The 22,901-nt window shown below is 37.2% G+C and overlaps 1 protein-coding gene across 5 annotated transcripts in view; it reads left to right on the top strand.

Annotated features, from left to right (window-relative positions):
• The window catches only part of SLC24A2 (solute carrier family 24 member 2), a 100,895-nt gene that overhangs the window by 65,320 nt on the left and 12,674 nt on the right, over positions 1-22,901 (top strand). For 4 of the 5 annotated variants that reach the window (XM_015849065.2, XM_015849067.2, XM_015849066.2 and 1 more), the window contains exons 5-8: positions 765-815; positions 5,785-5,880; positions 7,986-8,074; positions 18,400-18,528. In XM_015849065.2, coding sequence (XP_015704551.1) covers positions 765-815; positions 5,785-5,880; positions 7,986-8,074; positions 18,400-18,528 — 365 coding nt within the window. The remainder of the gene's footprint in view (positions 1-764; positions 816-5,784; positions 5,881-7,985; positions 8,075-18,399; positions 18,529-22,901) is intronic. The other variant, XM_015849069.2, reaches the window with a different exon arrangement.

Below are 22,901 nucleotides of genomic sequence, written 5' to 3'. Positions count from 1 at the left end.
CTGTTGAATCTATATGTATGCAAAACTTTAAGAAAAAAAAAACATTTTCACACAGAAATGAGGTGTAAAGAAAAATCTGAAATTTAAATAAATGATTGTATCACACAGAAAAATAAACGTAGCCCTAAAGATCTAGAGATCTCTGAATTTGCTCTGCCCTGACGGTCTGTAATAATTCATTTTATTAAGATCTAGTTAATGATTTAATGAATTTAGGTCTCATAATCTCCAGGAAAGTGAGTAAATACGTCTTTTCTGACTTCATAAGTGACAAGTGTTTTCAAGTGAAGCAATCCTTCTGTAACAAGCCATCGAGTCAGAATAATGTGTGTGAGATCGTATTACGCACAGTTCCTGACATTATGTTTTTATGTGTTTTGGACATGTAAGTATTTGTATGTATGACCTGTGACCTGTTTAATAGCTTAGTTTCCAAAGCTCCTGCTGATCAAGTCCTGTCAAGGTTTAATATGTACTCCCAAATATAGGGACACCAAATTGGAAATCACCTTGACAAGGCTGAGTTCTACATTTCTGTGCTTCTTCTACAACACCCTCTAGCAAGTTGCTCTTTTAAAATCAGTGACTTGTAAAATTTCAGGGGGGTGGAAAGGCACTTCCATTTCTGTAATCTATGTGTCATTGTCCTGCAGAATTTTTTGCATTAATCACTGTTGAAGTTTATGAAGCACGTGCAGAAACATGTACATTTCTTGAATGTCTGCTGGTTCCTTATCTTTGTGTCTTTTACTGTGATGTTGTAGAGCTTGGATCATATGGAAACCTAAAATATTATGACACAATGACTGAAGAAGGTAAGAAATACTTTAGAATTGTTTGTATCAACTTTTTTCAAAGCCTTTTCTGTGTTCACTTTTTCTTTCATTTTTCTTCTGTTTTCAGTTTTTTCCATTTTTGAATGACTCCTTTTTGCATGACCTCATTGACAGTGTGATCAGCTATGGTTCTTTTTTTCAGGCTTTTATTTTCAACTTTTCAGTTTTGCTACTTTCAGATAAGGAAATACAGCTAAAGAAGAATGTACATGCAAAACCACACTGAGGAGTTACATAGTGCAGTATAGTATGAATTGTAAATGCTCATTTTGTTGTATTTTACAGTGCATTCAAGAAGGTCATTTATGGATGATGAAATCACTTGGCTAAACCTCTCAGTTTGAGTGCTTATCACTTAGTGACTTCAGTTTACTGTATTATTCAAAAGTAATGAATGAAGTCTAAAAACTAGGCATGACTATTCGTGGAAAATTAATTGCATGCTCAGTTGCAATGCAAAAAGTATTCAGCTTAAATTCTTGATTCTAACAATACGAGAAGGAAATAATTAGGGCCTAAATCAGGGCTCACCGAAATCTTGGGGACTTCTGCTAATAAAAAGCATTATAGTTTACTATATTGATTCAGAAGTGCAGTTCCTTAGCTTCCCCCACATTTTCAGCCTGAGTGCATCAGCATTTCTGTAATTCAGAAGGTACCAGACCTGAGTCCTGAATGTCAATAAGATCAAGGCTGTTGTCCAACTCTTTGGCTAGGATACCAGGCAGATGGTTGTGAGTGCTCAGATAAGTAGTCAGTGGCCTGTCTGAGAAGAGAGATAAGGTTGAGGTCTGTTGGAAGGTTAACTACCTATTCCTACTTATTTTTAATGCTGGAAATAAAAGGTGAAGAGCTTATTTTCTCTGTATTTATAAACACAGTCATATTCAGGTTTGGATTACTTTCTAGTTTAGATTGATCTTGATAGAAAGTTTTATAGAAAACCTTCATTACAGACATACTGTTAGCCACAGAGGTACCTTTTGACTGTTTCTTGTTTTCTGTACGTGCTACTGTTACTCAAATAAACCCATACTATTCTGGAGCCATCTACAGGGGATGGTTCCTTCCATCGTTGACAGGTGCAGGTTTCTTTTGGTGCAGGCATGAACATCAACTTGTAGGGCAGCCCAGGAGCACCACCTCTAGTTGCACAGATTCATTGTCTGATTCACAGAGTTAGTACCAATATAAGAGATGATGCTTGAGAGGAGATTTTACCTGGCAAACATCAGTCTCTGTGTTGTTTAAATACACTTCTAAAGGGCCCTGAAGAACCTGAAATTAGTTGTCAACTGAAGCAATTAAGATAAGGCTGCTAGAAATGAAGCTTTTGCAGTATGTCTCATCTCAGTGTTTTTTTCAAATCAAGCTCTGAATGTCATTTCTTGTTCTAGCCTCAGAGTTGGATGTGTTAAAGTTCTTATATTTTATTCTTTAGTGATAAACTTACCATTTCAAAAGCAATTTCTGCATACATAGTCTTCAGTTTCTTATAAATCCTATTATGGTAGTTAAATATAGTTACTTGTGGGAAAATATCCTTCAAGTATGCTATGTATAATATATGTACTCATTATTACTGTGCCTACATTGAAGTAATACTATTAATATTCAATGTCACCTCAGAAAGCCCTCCTCATGAATAAACAATCAAAGAGCATGCTGTAGCAGTAGCTAAAATCCAGCAGCAAAAATCTTCCAGTAACAAAAAGAAGGAAGGAAGCTCTTTGTCTGAAGGAGTATTAACACTGACAAGAGTCTGTGATGCAATTTAGGATCTTAAATACAACCGTCATCATCATTTTTGTGTCTTTTATAAAGCAATAACCCCAGAAGCTGCAGTTAGATCAAAGTGCGCTATATTTTCATCTCTCTATTTGAATATTCAGAAGCATAATCCCTATCACTGCACATCACGCTTATTTTCATCACCTCTTTCACTCTTTATTTTCTTAATTTTTCCCTGAATTAGGTTTGTATACATCTTCTGCAGTAAGTTAGCTACAGAAACATGCAAAATCAGTTGCAGATCTCTAGGTTTTCCTAATGTTATACAACCCTACCCCTGCTCCCACAATCCCTGAGTGGAGATAGGAAGCAGATTTTTTGTCTTTTGGCGGAGAAGCACAGGCACATCCATTTTTGTAGACAAAAGTGACAGGTGACAATGGCAGATAGAGCCAGAGGGCCTCTGGGCTACACATTTTTGAAATTGATCTCCATTATATTTGCTTTTGTTTGGTCAGAAATTGACTTAATATTAAATGCTGATTATTCAATCACCCAATTCATAGAAGTGATGTACCGTAGTAGATGGGAAAAAAACCCTTGCAGTAGTCCTGAGCGATCGAGTAACCTCAACCAACAGTCTATGACATGACAAAACTACTTTTATTTTCAGGTGACATTTCTGCAGCACTTTTGCAGTTCAAGCTGAAATCACATGAGATGAATTTCCACAACTGATCAGTTGCCACCCCCCAGCTGTGTTCTGCAGCTGGGCACCAGCAGGACTGGAATGAACAGTTCTGTCTGCTCAGCAGCCATAGATTTGATGTCTTCTGACACATGGCAAGCTTGGCTGTGGTGCTGGTTGTGCATAGATGTAGCAGTGTTTGATATGAGACTGCAAAGTAGACAAATTGCAAAGTCTTAAATTTTTGAACAATTGAATTTCTGAAGATAAGTTTCTTTTCTGTAAAATCAGAGGCTTCTGACCCAAGGAATCTGTAGTCTGCAACTTAGTTTGTAGTCCAAGAGATGCATTTTTTAATATATCCATGATCAGCATGATAATCTCTTTCCGCTGATGCCAGCTGGAATTGCTCATGCAGATCAAGGTGTATGTACTTTACAATACTGATTTGTTCACATATATTCAAATATAACCAATTTAGAAACCTTCTTTGCTAATCAACTGACCCGTATCTCTTGTTCCTTCAGAGCTATCCTTTCTAAACTAAAATGAACTGCAACATCTGTCAGAGTTTAGCAAATCTAGATTAAGTATTTTCTGGAACAAATATCCTACTTTGGGTATGTGCAGTCAAATATTTTCATCAGTCTAAACTCACATGGCACCAGTTGTTGTGAAAACTGTGCTTGGGTATACAAACCTACAGCATGTAGGAAATACACACTTCTAGCTTCTCCTAAAAACAAGAATGGTAACATAAAATTTCTGAGGGTTATTTTAGTAATGACACCAGAAGTCAAGAGAAAAAAAAGGCACGTAAGGTCTGTGCCAAAGTTGAAATCTTTTGGGCTTCCTGAAATTTCCTGAGGTGGTTCTTTTTCCATGTGGGTCTGTCCTTCCCCTTTGCTGAACAAGTTCTATATTTGGTTTGTTTGAAACTGATAGACAAAAAGGAAAGCAAAGGGAAGAAGGAGTCATAGGTCTGTCGGTGTTCTTTTACTTCTCACTGTCTTCAGACAGACTGGTGTTACTTTTTTCCAGCAGTGAAACTCCAATTTCACGCTTTTGGTAGTTGATTTTATGTTTTTTAATCATTTCCTCCTGCTGTTTGGTTGTGCTAGTGAAAAGATAGGACAGTACTGCTTATTAAATGTTGGTGGTGTTTTAATTCTTTCCAAGTGATTTGCTGCTGACATACAAACTCCACTTCCAAGTGAATGGTAACTGCTAGTCTCTATGTACTGTTCATAAGTTTTTGCACATATGAAGGCTTTAATACATGTATTTGAACTTATTTCTTGTGATGGTGTAGTTTCTGATAATCTTTGGTTTATAAGAAGGGAAGAGAGGCTTTCTTTCTCAACCAACAATTGTTTCTTGTTATGTCTTTTATTTTAACCTAGAAATGGTGATCTGTTTCTCTGTTACCCAACCACCTGAGTTCCTCCATGACCAGTAGTATTTTGGGTTGCTCATCAATTATGTGTTTCCACTGAAATACATTTTGACCTTAAGCCTGCTTTGTTGTATTATTATTATTTCAGTGTTGATTTTCAGCATTTAAACTGTTTTCAGTGGAATTTTAAACTGGAGTTGAATAGCTAAAATATACAAGACCACCACCTAATAATGCTATAAATTGTAGTCAACAACTTATACTTTAAAAAAGAGAAAAAACATCCTAAAAAGCAAAATCAATGAGGATGCAATACAGAAGGACACATACAGCATCTGTCTTCAAAACATATACCATCATAAGTCCTTACATAGGCAAATCAAATAAAGTGAAGCAAGGAGTGAATTTGTTTTGCTTTTGTTTGCCTACTTTGACTTTGCCTAGTTTGAGTGTATCATCTGAAACATTGATCAATGAAGTGTAGTAGGACTTGGGACTTCCTCTTAGGAAGAGATGAATTGCCCTGAAGGCAGTCTATATGATGAGCTGTATAGTTAACCTCATGGGAGACAACATGGTGAGAAGGAAATTTTCATTTGTGAAGCTGGCATGGAAATCATTTATTCTGAAGATTTCTTCTTTCCTATCTGAAGTATCTGTAGAATTTATGGGGATATAGCTGAGTGCAAAGTGACAAGGTTGTCCACCATGATGTGTTATATGGGTTCAGCTTAAATTCTGTGTTACTGTGCTACTAATTGAGTCCTGAAACTGTGCATTTGTTTGTAATATCTGTATTCATGTGCATTCATCTTCTCTTTAGCCTCACATCCTACACCAGTAGATTTTTAAGAGGAACTCTACTGACTGCTTCAGAAGAAAAGTTGGATTCCATTTCTTGTTCTGCTTCCTGCAGTGCTCTCAAAACAGGGGAAAAAATTAAACAACAACAACAAACAAACAAATAAACAAAAAAGCATTAGTAAGAACATCAGATAATGTTTAATAGCATTTACTGTTTGGGGAGGGATGGAAATGAATTATTAGCAATGTTTTTTCATTCATAAGCTATGGCAAAGAAACTTTGCCTCTCAAAATATCTGCATCTGAATAATAATTATGCTTCCTTTTAGGAAAATTCAAGGAGAGGGCATCAATTCTGCATAAGATAGCCAAAAAGAAGTGCCAGGTAGAAGACAGTGAAAGACAGAATGGAGCTGCTAATCATGGTGAGTAAAGCCATGCAGATCTACTGCGTGTTCTTGAGGCTGTTTTTCACTGTTTCATTTTGCTTGTAAATCTTTAGAGGTGAATTCATCCGTCTGCTTCATTTTTACTGTCTTGCTAAACATATCCTGATTCCCTGTAGAAAAGGGGATGAAATTCAAAGACAGTATGGGAGTTAAGTGCAAGGTCTGATCAGGAGGTAGAAAGCCTCCCAGAAGGACTGAAGAGTTAAATGCAGTGCTGATTTTAGACAAGCAAGGAACTGGCAGCAATAAAGATGCAAGTCTTACCTGCAGCTTCCAGGTCAAAATTCAGTGAGTTTTTTGAGTTGTGAGACGTTGGTGCAGGGTCAGATCACTGTAGTTTTTCCCTGTAATCTTCCTGTTCAACCCAAAGGTCTAAAGAGAGCCCTGACCTACATGACTAAGCACTGTGGTTTCTCTGTGTTGCTGAACTACTTGCAGAAGTAGTAGATAGCAACACAATTGCAGTTAGCTCAGCCCTAGTGCAGTGTTATTAAAGGAAATGTTTTGTTAATCAGTTCTGCAAAATAAACACCATCCCCACAATCCAAACAGATACCTGAAGTAGTCTTAGCTGGTTTATAGCATCACCAGTTTGTTTTCTGATGGTACTTTGCTCTGTTGTTCCATGTGCTGAACCCAGCCATATATGTTTATTTTACCTACCCAAAGGAAACAATATTCACCAGTTCTCCTTTTATGGAACCCTAATATTTTTCTGGAGAGTAAGTGAAAACCATCAGAAATTTCACACAAGTAGCTTCTATGTTACAGAGGGAAGGGTGTAGTCTCTATAGATCAAGAACCACTAATCTAGGATTATGTGTGTCCCATGTAGTACACCCCCTGCCTCAAAAAGAAACAACCATCCTATTTAAGATTTGATTTGTGAATCTACTAGTTGTTGAAAATCATTTAAGTCCATCTGTATTAACTGTGCAGAATTAGCCTACAGTGGCTTTTCACTGAAGGCAAGAATTTGTCTTTTAGTTCAAAAGTTCCTACACCAGAAAGAAATCCATATTATCCTTTGTCTACTGTGGAATTTTTTCTGCATTAGAAAAACATATGCAAATGTGTCTGATAAGAGTTGAATCATTTTCTCAGATGATACTTTTTCTGACCTTGTGCTGTGTTTAGACAAAATTTACTTCCTCAGTCAAGCAACTGAATGGGACTCTGTTGGTAAACCACAATGCTGAGAGTGGGGTTAAGAGACAATACACATGCACTAAAATAATTAAAGACAGTCTGGCACTCAGCTTCAGCTGTGATCTCGGATTTTTAATTTAGAGGAATCTCAGGATAGCAGTAATGTAACTTGACAGCTGTATTTACTTACATTCACAAGAGCATACCATAATGCATGCTGAACTTGTGTAAGACATTTCTTATTACTATTCCCCATAACTTCAAATTTTCCAAGAGATTTTTGGCTGTTGACATTTTCATCTAGCATATACCAAAAGAGGTGACAGCTGTTTAGAGAATTCCAAGATAGACAAAGTCAGAATAAATTTGAATAAATGTTATGTCAGAAACTGAAGGCCCGCTTTTATCATTTCAATCCCGTTAACAGTTTTGCAAAAGGGCATTAGGGTTCTGTTTTAAAGGTCATCCATTTATTATTTTCCCATATTTTTGAAGAAGGTATTTTATTGCAGTTTAGAAGTAACTTAAGAAATTGCAGAGGTTAGTTGTTAAGTTGTTTCTTCTTGAAAGCAACCTCTCACTTGCATTCTTAAGTGTCTTTGTAGATCATCATATATTGTGTTTACCTGAAATGTTAGCCTCAATTTAGCATAAATAACATGCAGTATTGCCAAGGGTGTACATTTTTCTAGAACAGAAGCCCCAGTAAAATGGTTTCTTCAAACACAAGTTTGAGACTTATAAGAATTTGATACAAAATGTGGTCAAATGAAAGCCAGAATTTTGGTCTCTCTCTTTTTAAGTTTTGTTCACCATCAGTATTTGATGATTTAAACAGACTGAATACATGACTACAGTTTCACTAATAGATTTATTTATTTTTTTTTAATACTGTGTTATTTTCTTGCTCTTATTTGTGAATGATGCCACAGAGAAAGGTGCAAAAGTGGAAGTTGCAGTAACACCACCAAGTGATTCAGGACCAGTGCAGAATGGAATTGCCCACAATGTTGATGAAGAGGTAAGTGCATTTTTAATTCTATTTTTCTTTTTGTAATATCAGTAAATATATGCATACTTGATTTTGCTTTTCAATGAAAATATGCCTTGCAAGCAAAAACTTGCAAATAGGAAGTCTACAATAAATATAATCTTTATTTATTACTGAACACAGTATATTATGATATGGTTTTCTGTATGTAAGAACTGAAGTCTATTTGCACATTTATCTCATTTCCAATGCCCTTCCATGTTGGATAAGATAGCAGTCTAAAATGTATTCTTTTAGAAAACACATTTGTGCTCATCAGATAGGATGTTCACAGCCCTGAGCACAGCGAATGGAAATTGCTTGTCTGATTATCATGATATTGCACAGAACCTGTTCTCGTACGAATGCAGCTTGTCATGTTGTGCTTCATAGCATAGTTAAAAGTAGGTGCAAAAGTAGGAGCTGTGTGCAAATTTTTCTGCTCTGCCTTCTGTTATCTTGAGGCATAAAAAATTAAGTTTTAATATAGTCATATTAGTGTTTCTGTGTCTCTTCTTGTATGTGGCTAAAACCTACAGAAGAAATGAAACACTTAAATTGAGTTATTTTAGCATGTACATTTTTAGGTAACTTTGTAACTCTGTAACTCACATCATGACTGAAATGGCTGTGTGGATGAACTAGTTTTTCTCTGAAGTAAGCTGTAATTTTCAGGCGTAGCTGACTGATAAATTAGGCCTTCCCATGGTCTTTTATTATGACTTAATTTTTTAAAATGCAAATAGTCTGACCTATAACGCAAGCAGGCAAACAAGTGGAAAAAGGTGGTGAATTGATTTTGCTAAACTTGGACACTGCTTTTAGGCTGAAGCAGCCAAACCTACACAAAGAAAGTCTTGTTAAAAATAGTCTGTGACATGGATTTTTGTATAGTGATCTTGTTTGTATGTACTGATACAAGCAAGTTGCTTTTAGAGGTGCCTGAAAAGAGGTTTATGCCATAGTATCATCTTCCCCATAATATAAACGAACTGTCTTGCATTTATGTACAGAAAAATCATTGCAAAAAATGCAATGCCTCTGTTTTGTCTTGGTTCATGCAAGGCTTAGTTTTCAATATTTTAGCTGTTTTCACTTACTTTTTGTTTGACAAAAAATTTTAGTCCAGATTAGAGTTCATCTTGCCTTGTTCATGGCTGGAATATCTCTGTAAGTAAAATTCTTTCCTAGAAAGGTTCTGCAAGCCATTGGGAAAAAAAAAAAAAAAAAAAAAAAAAAAGTTGTACAAATAACAGTGTTTGTTTATTTCTTTTGGCTGCTTTCTAAAAACTATTTTCCTTTACAAACAGTATAATTTAACTGGAACATAAATGTATCTGGGTTATGTTAACTTTATGCTTCTGTCTGCAAGACTGAGAAAAAAAAACCTAGAATGAGTCTTTCGGAAAAGTGGGGTTTTTTTTTACAAATTTAGAGGTGGAGTAATGGCAGGATGGTTTTGGACAACAAGAGGGTTAGTGCACTGCATCAGGCAAGAAGGCTTTTTAATTCTTCATGACTTGAAGATAATTTTGATCTTTGAGAATAGAAATGGAGAATGAGGATCTGTCCATAGAGATGGATGTTTTTGATTTCCTGAGTAATCAAGTAATGGTAATGAATCTGCCATAGATAGGAGAACTTAGTAGAACATTAAATTACATTTTTTGTTGATATAAGCTGTACAGACTGACATACTGCTTAAAAGATCCTTATTATCCTAGCAGAACATTACTCAAGTAAAAGAGTTGAGTAGAATCTGTGGCATGAAGAATCTCAGCACTGTAATATTCCACATATTAATATTCCACATTCATACTCAACATTTTAGGGTAAATTAGGTCATTTAACATTAGCAAAATAAGTAATAAAATCCAAAGCAGTGTGGTTTTCCAACTTCTGTTCACAAATGTCAATAAAGAATAGCATATCCTGGTGTAACCTGTTTGGTGAAATGGTCTGTAGGATGTATGTTAACTCTAATAGACTCTAAGAGTGCTCAGTAGCTTAACAAGTAAATTGTTCTTGCTCTGCCACATTTTTAGTACTGAAACTGCTCAGTGAAAACAAAGAAGGAAGAGTAATCTGAAGCAATCATATTTCACAGCAATGTCCTTATGCTATCACTTTGCATTTTAATGAAGTGGTTCCTGAGCTTGTTCAGAAATCAGCAAGGTCAAGCAGCCTCATCCTTCAAGACAAAGCTTTCAGTCTCAAACAGCTTCAGGATAAGGAGGGAAAATTATTGTAGGAGTACATTACTCAGAAATGCTTTCTTCCTTTTCCTCCCATCTACATTTAGATGTTTCAAAATGTTGATGAGGAAAACTTTTGAACTTTTTTGTTAATTTCAGCAAGTAAGTATTAGGTTGTTCTGAAAATGTACTGTGCTGTATCAGGGGTGGGATACATTGTTTGTCACTGTCAAAATGACAAGATGGAGTGAGTGGTGAGTCTTGGAACTGGAGGAGTGATACTGCATTTTCATCTCCATCAATCTGAAAGAAAGGGATTTTAAGTGTCTGCTGTCGCAGAAGAAAATAGCAGTCTCCTAATACCATTCTGAGATGGCTTATGCTGGCTCCCTCCCAAGTGGCCTTTCTAATTTTGTCCTCTTCCAGTGATAACCTGACAGTTGCTTCTAACTCAGTCTGCTTCTCTAACTGATATGTTGGAACTTATTTTGTAATTTAAGTATATATACTGGAATTCTGAAAACGCTGCAATAAAAATAGTCTACTCATTTGTGCTATGTACATAACAAACAAGTAGATCTCTATGGTACTTAGGACCCTGCTTCCCTATGAGGTTCCCTGACTATTCCCTCCTGCACAGGGAGCTTTCCTGAATTAATTGCCTAGGTTTTTGTGCACAGCTTCCTGGTACACCTTCCCAAGCTGCGGCTTCACCCTGAAGCTAACAGCTGGCCTTGCTGAGATACTTGAAGTTAGCAAAATACAGTAGATCTTAAGTAAGTAGTTTAAGAACAGAAGGGGAAAGAGGAAAAAAAAAAAAAGGAAGGTTACAGAGAGTATGATAAGTAAAGGTCAAGAGACTCCAAAGCAAAGAAACAGAAGGTCCTCATCTACTTCCACTGACATCTAAGGGAACTTGCTTCCTGTAGAGGGAAATCATTCAACCAAAGCTTGGTGAAAGATGAAGTCTGCTTGTTGCTCATACATTTCATCCTCTGGCTGTTTTTATAGCTGTTCATCACCTCAGGAAGTAGGAAGGAGAAAAAAGAGGACAAACTCAGTACCATTCCCTTTCTTTCTATTTAGTATGTTGACCTTGTAGAAGCTAGCAGGATTAACTGCTGGTTATAAAGCTGTAGACAACAGTGGAATCCCACAAACTGCATTCACAAGACCTTGTTATTTGGTGAAGATTAGAATTAGAGGAGGGGAAACAGGTCATTGCCATGCTGGGACTTTTTTCTACCTTCTCCAAACTTTATTCAGACACTATGTAACCCTAGGAAGTGGCATATCTTCAAAGACAGTGGTATCATTGCCAAGAGCACCTTTTATTAGGGAAGTAATACTGAAGGAACAGGATAGTATGACAGCTAGACCCTGAGAGTATCACAGAATCACAGAATTACAGGGGTTGGAAGGGACCTTTAGAGATCATGCAGTCCAACCCCCCGCAGTTTCTTTTCTTTCTTCCACAAGAACTACCTCATTACAGCTAAGTCTAAGTCTAAGTCTAAGTCTAAGTCTAAGTCTAAGTCTAAGTCTAAGTCTAAGTCTAAGTCTAAGTCTAAGTCTAAGTCTAAGTCAACAAATACTCTTGAATTTTGATCTTTTTTGAGTACAAGCATTCACCATTTTACCCTGAGAATATTATTTTCTTCTGGTTTGGTAGTATGATTAATTCTGACAGCATGATTTTTTTGAAGCAAAAGGAAATTATATGGCAGAATTTGGCAGAACTTGGAAATGCAATATAAAATTTACTTCTTTGCAGTCTGCAATTTGTGTATGTCCAAACACATGGTTCATAACCAGTTTGTAAGTTTATTTAGACAGACTTCTAAATCACTGGAAACATTAGTAACTACGTGTTCCAGAGATGTTCATTTAGAACTGAAGAGATTAGATATGCTGTCCATCTAGAAGAACCAAGCTGCAAATATGCCTTTGGGGAAAAAATATCGTCCTGAAAGTTATGGGTTAGGATATGGGTATTTCCACACAGCATGTCACTGAGTATTCCTAAAACATGTTTATACCAAGGATCTAAAAGATTTAAATAGGGATCTAATAATTTATCCCCCACTGTCAATCTTTGTTGTGGCCATCATCCTTTTCTCTCTCGCAAAAAAACACAACTCAAATCCACTGCTATCCAGGAACTGCATTTCTCCTCTTGCTAGCCCAAGCTTTTGCTCAGCAAGGTAAACTCTATTTTGCTGCTGCTTTCAGGTATTTAGAATGGCTGTTCAGAAAATATACCCAGAAATGCAGTCAATTGTCTCAGACAGCAATACTCATAAAATACCACTCCCATTGAAAGCAGCAGCTGATCTCCTCTACTTTGATAAAACCAGGATTACCCCCCTGGACAGGACAGACAGCCGTCTGTCATCTTTTTTCCATCCCACCAGGGAAAAATACCTCCCTCCATCATAAAGTCTGCAAGACATTCTTGCCTCATTTGCTGCCAGAAATTGCCTTCCTTCCTGCTGGATATTCCATCTTCATGGGGGATTTTTTTCTACTTGCTGCACTCTTCCTTTTAACCTTTAGCAGGTTGCCACAAAGGAGAAAACTCTGTTATATGAAACTTCATAGTGCAGTACTGAGTGTGTGTGATGAAATGAAAGAAGACTAAAAGAACACTGGCAGTATCTCATTAAATGTTTTATAGGGTGTCCTTCAGAGAAATGATCCTTTTGAGAAGTCCAATTGCTTTCTCTCCACCCACTGCCACCTTCTTAACAAGCATTTGATTAAGTATGCTCAATCATAGTCGTTTTAGCCAGTGGCTTTCCTAAAAATAGCTCCCTGGCTGGAGATAACACCTCTTCCTCCCACCCACACGCATACACACACACGCACATGCATACACATTCGCACACTTTCACCCGTTTCCATGGTAACTCCACTGGAAAATGTTTACATACCAACCATGACACTTACCTGAGATACTGCATGGTAAGATGTATTTTCCTTTCCCCATCGAAGAGCAGCAAGACAAAGTAGTGTATTTCAGAACACAGTCTCTGAAGGAGGCAGCTCTCCCCTACCATGGAGTTCTCATTCCCTTTGCATCAAATTAAGATGATTTGAATCCAAGTGGCGTTGCCTTCTCTGTCATAGGCTATAATTCTTGGGCTATATAAAGCATTTCCATTTAGTTGAGAGATGGTAGAGAAGATGAGAGCAGCCTTTTTTGGAAGACAGTGATATATTCCAGCATGCCTGGCATTTGTATCATCATTAAAAATATATTTTTCTAATGCAAAAACTCTTTTCATTTGCCACATTCAGCCTAAAATAAATGCCAGCATCCTGTTTGCCAATATAACTCTTTGTAGGATTGCATTAGATTGTCATCAGAACAGATTGTTCTTTAATTTCCTAAGACTACTTTGTTGCATATTTCATGTTTTTCTTTCTGCTGTAAGCCATTTTGACTCACCTGAAAACTAGGGCAGGTGAAAATGGTGTGACACAAAGGCATATTCTTCAACTGTATCTCCATAGCACTATAGCTGTTACATCAGATGGTAGACTGGCTTTTGACTATTACAGTCTGTTTCTTTTCCATTTTCCCAAAGAGTTTCAGTGGTTATGTGGGCATAGAAAACTGCATATAAGCCTGGGGAACTCTGCTTTAAGCTATATGCACTAGAGCCCGAAAGGGCAAAGGCTGCAATAATAGAATCCGGAGCAAATACCTACTTGTGTCTTACCCATTCCCACAGGCTTCTCTTGAAGCATAGTTATTTTCAGTCAGTTCAGGGTGCAGAGATGATTAATAAAAATTGACTGCACTAAGATGTCAGTCCATAAATACTAAACATGTTTTCAAAGGTGAGGGATTTAATTTTACTCCCTTCTTGAATTTTCCTCCAGAATGTGAGAGAAAAGCCATTGTTTTTTGACTTACCTACTCATTAGAAATTGCATACTACCATACCACCTCAGAATCTCATTTTCCTTCACAAGGTTTTCCAAATGAGATGTAACAGAAAATAAATGCACAATCCCAATAAAACACAGGAAGCTTGAAGCAGGGACATGAGGCTGTTACAGAATTCACAGCAGGGCTCCAGTAGTAGCCCTTGTCCTCTGCCTTTCTGGTGAAATAAATGAATGTGAGAATTTCTATTTTAAAGAAAAAAGCCATCAGTTTCAGTAATGAAAGACAGTGCCTGAGACATCACATTTTGAGACTACATAATTGTTTATTGATTTGATAACTGTAAGGAGTTTGACTCCTCACTCTCAAGAAAAAATATAGTTCAGCAGTCATTTACATTGCTACCAGGCAAAGAAATAAGTGGTTTAGATGGTACTGTATCTATACCTGCATGAGGAAGTTGAAGTTGTATGTATTCTCTGTCTACAGTTTCCTATCTGTTGGAGTCCTGACACTAATTGTTTGCTGATTAATGATGTCGGATATCAAAACATGCAGTAAATGTACAACCAGGAGAATTTATGGCTAAGCTCTTCAGCTGAGTTGGTTTAACAAGCAAACTCCCAGAATATAATGTCTGTAATTCAAATGCTCTATCTTCTGTGAGATATGGGCTAATTGGTAAACAGCAGCAGATTCAGGATTTCAGATATGTTTGAGATGATTCATTCTACTTGTTTTCCATGTTTTACTACAACCAGATAAAAATATATATAAATGCAGTTTGGTGCTGTTCCAGATAAGCAGCTATTTTTAGAAAGATGATAAATTTTGAGTGTGAGCATCCAAGGAAACAACTTTCTGATGCTTGCAGGAAGGAGCGTCTTACACTGTGACTTCAGTAGATGGAGGTTGCTACAAGCTGTTGTTTACAAACAAAATAGCTGTTGGTAAAAGGTCTCCATATGTTTGTGTTGCTCGTATAAAGTGAAACACGTTGTATCTTCCTATCTTTGGAAAGATTTATTTTTTTTTTTGAGGCCGGGGGGATTGGCAGAAGTCGTCAGATCAATCCTGAGCAAACCAGTAAGAGATTTCATCCATGGGATTACAGACAAGATTTAGATGATATTCCTGGTTGAAGAAAGTGTGAAGGATGGAAGCTTAGGACATTTTTTCACTGTTTATTGTGAGTTAGAATTAAAACTGAAGTAGCAGGAGTAAGATTATGAATATGTGTGTGTCTGTTTAGAAACAAATGTTGAAAGAATATTTGTTACAGGTACTAAAGGACAACATATAACAGAATCAAACTGTGCTTCATTTCTTCAAAACAGAGAATCAGAACTATACTTTTTTGTCATTTATAGATGTGCTCCACTAACCATAGTAGGATATGCAAGAGAATGTGTGCCTGTTAGAGAATTAATTTTTCAGTTATTAATTCTTACTAGGGTACCATGTCTGTCCCATCTATGTATGAGTACACATATAATAATGAGCACAGAAGTGTGTACGTAATGAAGTCCCAAGCTCAGCAGGAAAAAAACTACGGTAGAGTAAACAAAGGCTAGAAAGAATTATGACAGCTAATGAGAATTTCATGGAAGCACACAAATAACTATGGTAAATGAAGATCAAATGCAGCTTTTGTCTAGGCTTTTAATTTACGGAAGATGAAGATATGCCACACAATTCAGTACTTTTTCTTTGAGTGCCCATGTGTGGCTATTGCCAGAAGCAAGGTGCTGACCAAAGCAGGCCCTTGCCTATTTCTGTCCTCCTAGTCTAGTCGCTGTTTGCATCTTCAAAAACCAGAAATTTTGCATTATTTTATGTTCTTCTGTTTCCTCCAAAGCACATGCTACCTACCAGAGACCAACTTTTAAATGTGGCTTGGAAATAAGTTTTCAGGTGATTGAGCTGATTGAGAGAAAATGGAACTGTTGCCATTTGTTTCTGCAAGAATGTATATGTTTAATGACTATCTAGAAAATTCTTGTGGTTTGTAATGTAAAAAAAAAGCTTATGTAATTATATGCAAGGGTACAACTGCTTGTTCATTTGCATATTCCAGACCATCCTTATAGATACCAGAACGAACCTGGAAAAGTGGGAGAGCAGTATGTTCATACTGCTTCACGTTTTACATCACTATAATATGATCTGTGGTTTTTTGTGACAGCAGTTATATTTAAGTTAAAATGAAATTTTGTGTACCCAGTTGAGTACTTCCAGAGTTCATAATGTCAACTAATGTGACTTTCCCATATAGTCACTGTACTATCTTTATAACCTATTTAGCTGCAGTGTTAATACCAAGGGAGCTCTGCATAGAAATGGGTAGCACCACCTGAGTAGGGCCGGAGAAAGTGAGATTCTTGCAAAGTATTGGCAGGGATGCTGTAAACTAGCAGAATATTCTAAGCTTCTGATTGAGCATCTGGAGGTCAAATGGAATGCCAGAAGGCATAACAAATGACAGCAGTATATAGCTAAATTCTACCATGCATACCATATTCTCATTATGTTTGTCTTCTTAACCCTGAAGAAGGGAACTGTGCATGATATTCTACGTGTTGAGTTTTTGTCATACCATCTAAAGTTCCTACAAACTGTGTCTATGCATATTCAGTATCTGTATTGCAGATAGGCTGAAACCACAGATAGTGCATGCAGTCTCCACCATAAATCCATGCTAAGTCATTCTGTATCACTGCTGCTTAGTCCAGAGCATGACATCTACATTTGCGCAGTACTGTAGCCTTGAAAATTATTTCTCTTTCATTTCTTCAGTCTCAGTGGTTGGCTCAGCATTGTTTTGAAGTCCACACAAGCTGTATTTACAGCTGTGTTTAACATACTTACTTCTACTGATTTTTGGAAGGCCAGCATTTGAAAATCAAATTTAGCAGAGGACTGTGAGATTTACCCTAACTTGTTAAAGTTAGGGTAGTATGGTTAGGCTGCAGTTGGACTTGATGATTTTTGAGATCTTTTCCAACCTGAGCAATTATATGATTCTACGATTTTATGAAATTCTGATTGTGATTTATGGAATAGGAAGTGGAGACGCAGTCTCTAGCACCAGTGATGTATCTTGCAGTTACAGTAGCAGGGGAAATGTTTTTTTCCCTCCTTCTCTCTGAGTTTGAATTTGGACTTAGATTTTGAGCTGTATTTGTCCTGGGAAGATGGATGAAGCAATACAACCTTCAAGTGAAAGGTCTTAAACAGGTGGGGCAAGGTTTCCCAGGACACATCTGACAGACCTCCGACATAATTCTCTGTGTTGCTTTGCTACTGTCATTCGTACTGCTATTGTGCAGGACCAGTGCTGAAGTACCATTGCATGAAAATGGTATGGATTTGTGTGCAAACTCAGACTAATGTAAAGATATTGTTATGATTAAATATACTTGTTAATCACATCTAATTTATAAATTCAACAGTTCAGAAAGTACTTTGTAATTCAGTACTCTTTTATAAAGCAATTTGTTGTGGAGCTTTATTCCTGCTAATTCAGCTCATGGAATTATATGCATGCCACTCAGAAAAGGTTACCTAGGCAACCCTTTGTTGGTCCTTTAATGCTGAAATTTTACTTCAGTCATCAAATTTCAAAGCTGAGCATCCAGCTCAGTTTGATTTTCCCATCTCAATAGCGTCTACCAGAATAAAAAAATAATTGATTAATTTATGGAGAAGTAACCCCGTAAACTCTTGCACTTACACAGTCTGCCAAAGGTCAGATTTCAGTAAGTTATGGTAAAAGTCGCCTAAAAGCCAGAGGCAAGGGCTAGCCTTCTAAGCTGTTAAGGAGCCATTTTAGTGCTGTGTGGGCTGTTACAAATTGTGTCTGCATGTTTTTTACAGATCTTTTAATAACAATTAGCAATTATGACCGAGTCACTTTACTGTTGTCTTACAGTCACATAAGCTGAGTTTTACAAAATGTAGGTGTTAACAAAACACAATCTTCTGTTGACATCCGTACATAATCTACAAAGTAGCTGCAGTCCATTGTTGTGTCAAGAAAAAAACATGAGCTTACCTCAGTCTGTTGGTGTCAGGTCTGTCGTAGAGGCAAGTGTATTGCTTACTTGATGTTTTGAGTTCCCTTGGGTTCTTACTGAAATACAGTGTAATCCTAAGGACTCCCTTTAAACAGTCCCTAGACTTATTTAGCCATTTACATATTCTGCACCCTGCATTTCTTTGTACAGAATGAAGAGGACGAGGACCAGCCTCTCAGCCTGGCCTGGCCTGACACCCCACGCAAGCAGCTCACCTACCTTCTTGTACTGCCCATTGTTTTCCCTTTGTGGGCTTCTCTCCCAGATGTCAGAAATCCTGTGAGTACCTGCTGTTACAAGTTGGGGTGTACTGTGCAGCTGGGGGGTTTCTCTAGCTAAATGCCTGAATGTCTCCTGAAAGAGACTGTTGTGAGGTACTTTTTTTTAGATAGAAATAGTGATTGTAGTAATATTATAATCATTTCCTCTTTGAGCGGGCAACTTCATTAATCTTCAGATCTGTGTACCAGTGCTTATGAGCAAATGGTTGGTAATAGCTCCATAAGAATTGCCATTCTTATTCATTAATATTTTATGAAAAAGAATGAAAGCTCTGAAAATTTCTTCAGGACCTTCACATATGTGTTTCTAGATCTCTGCTGAGTACTGAGTACTGCTCAGTACTGAGGAATTCCACCATCTTCAGTGCCCAAAAGAGTGAGACTGGAAGGATTTTAGATTTTCTCTGTAGTTCCCATATAACAATATGCATTCCTCCTAGATGTATGTTCTTCTAGACCTCTGTGTTCTACTCATCTTAGTTTTCAATCTAGAGCAAGATCCAAAGTCTTTCCATGTTTAAAACACTTTTTAGTTTTATCCCCAACATGACTTGAAGTCATGTGAGACTGCTTCCCAAAAGAAATAGAATTAAAATGACAAGCTGACAAGTCTTACCACTTTTACATTTACCTATCTATATAATACCAAAACTCGTAGAAAGTAGAAGAAAAGGAAAAATATAGACTGAAAAGTATTTTTGTACTGATTTAATCTCTCTTCCTTTCTGGATCAAAAATAGTGCTACAAGAGAACAATAAACAGCATGTAAGCTCATGAATCAACACCCTGAATTCTTTTCTCTTCCTTATCACATTTCTAATCCCAGACACTTGAATGATTCAGTTCAGTGCAGGGAAGAAAAAAAAAAAAAATCTAAAAGAGGACCTCTGATTTGTTTTTAGATAAAATTTCCTCAAAGGATACAAACTGACTTATTCCCTTTGAACCTTCAAGCTTTATTTTCTTCAAGTTTTCGAACAACTCTGGTGAAGTCTTTATGTTTGGTAATACAGAAAAGGATACATGAATTTCTAAATGGGTTTTCTTTCTTCATGCACACCTTTTATGTGAATTTTGTTTCTTCCCTTTGAACATGAAGACTTCTCCATTATTCTGCTCAATACAAATGAGAACAGTTACAGCAATGGTTTTGGAATGCAGATATGTTAGGAACTTGTGTGCAACTTGTGTATTATGTGTGTGAATATTTACACTCATATTGCTCACAGCAGAGTGGGCATGCTGACATTCTGCAACTAAAATAACCTCCTGTAACATAAAAAGTAAGTACAGCTTATATGTCAGCAATGTTAATGAGCAACAACATTTTAAAAATTAATTCAATAAAAGGTACAGGCTTTTATACAGAAGCAAGACAAATGCAGATTGTAATTACACGTTATAATAGGAAAAGAGGTAACAGGCTGCATTGGTAAGAGAAGCTGCTTTCTTTTAACAGTACTGTCAAAGAATTAACCAGATGGTTGCATAAAGTCTCTGTGCCCAGCTGTCTAACTTTTAAAGGAGGCTTCATTAGAGTGTTTGTCTCTAAAATATTCTCACATATGCCTGTGTGCAATCCCCTCTCTTCCCTTCCTAACAAAAAGAAAACACAATTTCACAGCTCAGCATGTGCATCCGAAAGCAAGTTTCCATGAAACCTGTGAGGCAAAAGTTAAAACACTAAAACAGTATTTATACAGATTTTGTAGGTAGGCCTACTGTCAGGGGCTCAATTTGCAAGTGTGGTAATTTTAGCCAGAAATCCAAATTCTGCATCTGGATGCTCAGATTAGCATGTGGTTGTACAAAATGAGCACTAGTCTGCTAAACACTGATTTGAGAGACCATATGGAGCCTTTGACATCCTCTGTGGGTGTCCACTTTTCAAAAATGAGTTTTTCTTTCCTCATAGAATTTCATTTCTAAAGTATATTTTGTCTCCACTTGGTGGAGAAAGGTTGATTGCATTTACTAATATTAGACCAAGCTGTACTTCTCTCCTAAGAACTAGAAGCTCTAGAAAAATTGTTTCATTTACTGAGAACTCTGGTTATGAAGTCTGCAAAGTCCTCACTGCCCTGTTATGCTCAGTCGTGCAGATGTGCAGATTGATATATTCCTAGAGTGGACTGTGTAATAGTTCAACTAACTCCTCAGCTGACCTGCTTAAATGTATGTGTAGTGCCTTGATCTTAACTATCTGTTCACATAATACAAAAATGCACAAAAAGCCTCACTGTAACACCAACAATGTTACTTGCAGAAGTGGGTGTGCCTCTGGAGAACTATTTGGTTGTGTGATTCAGGGGTTTTACAAAGAAATCAATTCTTCTGTAATAATAACACATCTTCCCAGTGACTCTACGAAGATCATGAATGTGCCTGTCCACCCTGTACAGTTAGGGATATTGAAACATTGAAGGAACAATGACATGACCATGGTGACCCAGTGGTCCAGTGGCAGATATTGAACACCATCTCATTTGTTACATCCATACTGAGCTATCTATCCTTTCATGAGCCAGCAGTGTGCTCTTGCAGCTCAGAGAGAGTGGCAAGGTGATGGAACAGGCTGCCCAGAGTGGCTGTGGTTGTTGTGTCCCTGGAGGCGTTCAAGGCCAGATTGGATGGGACCCTGGGCAACCTGATCTAGTACCAGATCTGGAGGTTGGTGGCCTTGTCCATGGGATCCTTGAGGTCCCTTCCAACCCAAACCATTCTGTAATTCTATGATTCTGTTACAGGACAGAAAATTAGCTATCAGTAGTCCTGTTTTCTTGTCACTTGACCTATATGGTTCACTGTATCTCTGCAAATTCCCATTATCAGCCAAGAACTTACATGAACTCTAGTTGCCACACAAAGATGCACTGTTACCAAGGGGACAAGGACAAGATGTTCCTTCACAGATCCAGTTACAGGAACAGGTTCTGAGTAATCAGATTTAAGCGCTGTCAAGTATGGAAGGAAAATCAAAGCTTGCAGTACAGATAAATTTATGCATGAGACAAACACATGGTTCATTCAGGTTAAAGAAAAGATATCAGTAATAATGTTGTCTAAAATGAAGTCAGATGCTTTGCAGATTACTAAGGATTCACTGCCTTTTAGGATCAAACTCTTAGAAGAAAAATCTTCACTTTTTATCATACTTTCATCATTCTTGCCACTTGTTTTCAGGACCTGTTTTTCAGAGACTAACATCAATTCAATACAGAAATGTAACAATAAAAATGTCCTTTAAGTTACTAATAGACAGAAAAAGTACCAAACCAATCAATTTACAGCAAAGCTACAAAGTTCTTTCTCTTTTGATAAAAGAAAATAGCATACAAACTGAATCAACTGTGCTTTTTCTCCTTTGTCTGTTACTGTGACCACAACAAAGCCAAATGGTAATAAACAGGATTCTCTCTCTGGGTAATGCAACCATCACAATGGCTACCAGAAAAAAGTGGACAGAAGTGTTCCTCTCTGCTTTCTCTGACTAATTCTTTTAATAAAATACTTGGAATTAGAAGCCCTGAGTATTATAGAGTAGGGAGCTACAAAGAGATATATCTCGAAAGAATACTGTAAATAGTTATGAAACCGGCATGACTGTTACTTTACTCTGGATGAAAAATCCATCATAAAAAGAAAAATAAAAATAAAAAAAGAAAAGACAGAGAGTAAGAAGATTTTAGGAGAGAGAGGTAGAGGAGAGGAGTGACAGGAGAGGGAGGATAAAGAGAGATTGAAGATAGGAAGGAAGGGAAAGGAGAGGAGAGAGAGTGGATAGAGGAGAGAAGATGGAAGGAGAGGGTAGGATTAGGAAGGAGATGGTAGAGAGCAGAGGTAAGGAGAGAGAAGTGGGAGAGTTGAAGGAGGAGAGGAGAGAAGAGTGAAGAGCGATGAGGTATGAGGAGATAAGGAGAGTTGAGAGGAGAGAGAGGAGAGGAAGTGATATACTGAGGAAGAGCAGGAAGGAGAGAAAGATTGTAGGAGAGAAGAGGACCAAAGAGAAGAGAAGAATAAAGAAGAAGAGATGGATAAACGAGATTAGATGGATACGAGAAGAGTAAGGAGAATGAAATGAAGAGCGAATAGGAACAAGAAAGAAAAGATAGAGAAAGTAGAGAGTAAGAAACGAGGAGAAAGAGAAGAAGAGAAGAGAAGAAAGAGAAAGCAAGAAGAGAAAAGAAGGAAAGAAAATAGAGAAGAGAAGAAGAACTAGAAGAGAAAGTGTATGAAGGAGAGTGACCGTATGATGGTATCATAAAATAAATTTAGAAAGATGGAAAAAGGAGAAGATAAGAGGAAATAGAATAGGCGGAAAGATGTAGAGAGAAGGAGAGGAAGGAGATGGAGACGTAGAGGGAGGAGGG

This window comes from Coturnix japonica, chromosome Z (genome assembly GCF_001577835.2).
Source record: "Coturnix japonica isolate 7356 chromosome Z, Coturnix japonica 2.1, whole genome shotgun sequence".
In the NCBI taxonomy this organism is placed as follows: Eukaryota; Metazoa; Chordata; class Aves; order Galliformes; family Phasianidae; genus Coturnix; species Coturnix japonica.
The sequence above is the reverse complement of the archived record's forward strand: the minus strand, read 5'-3'. Positions and strand labels throughout refer to the sequence as shown.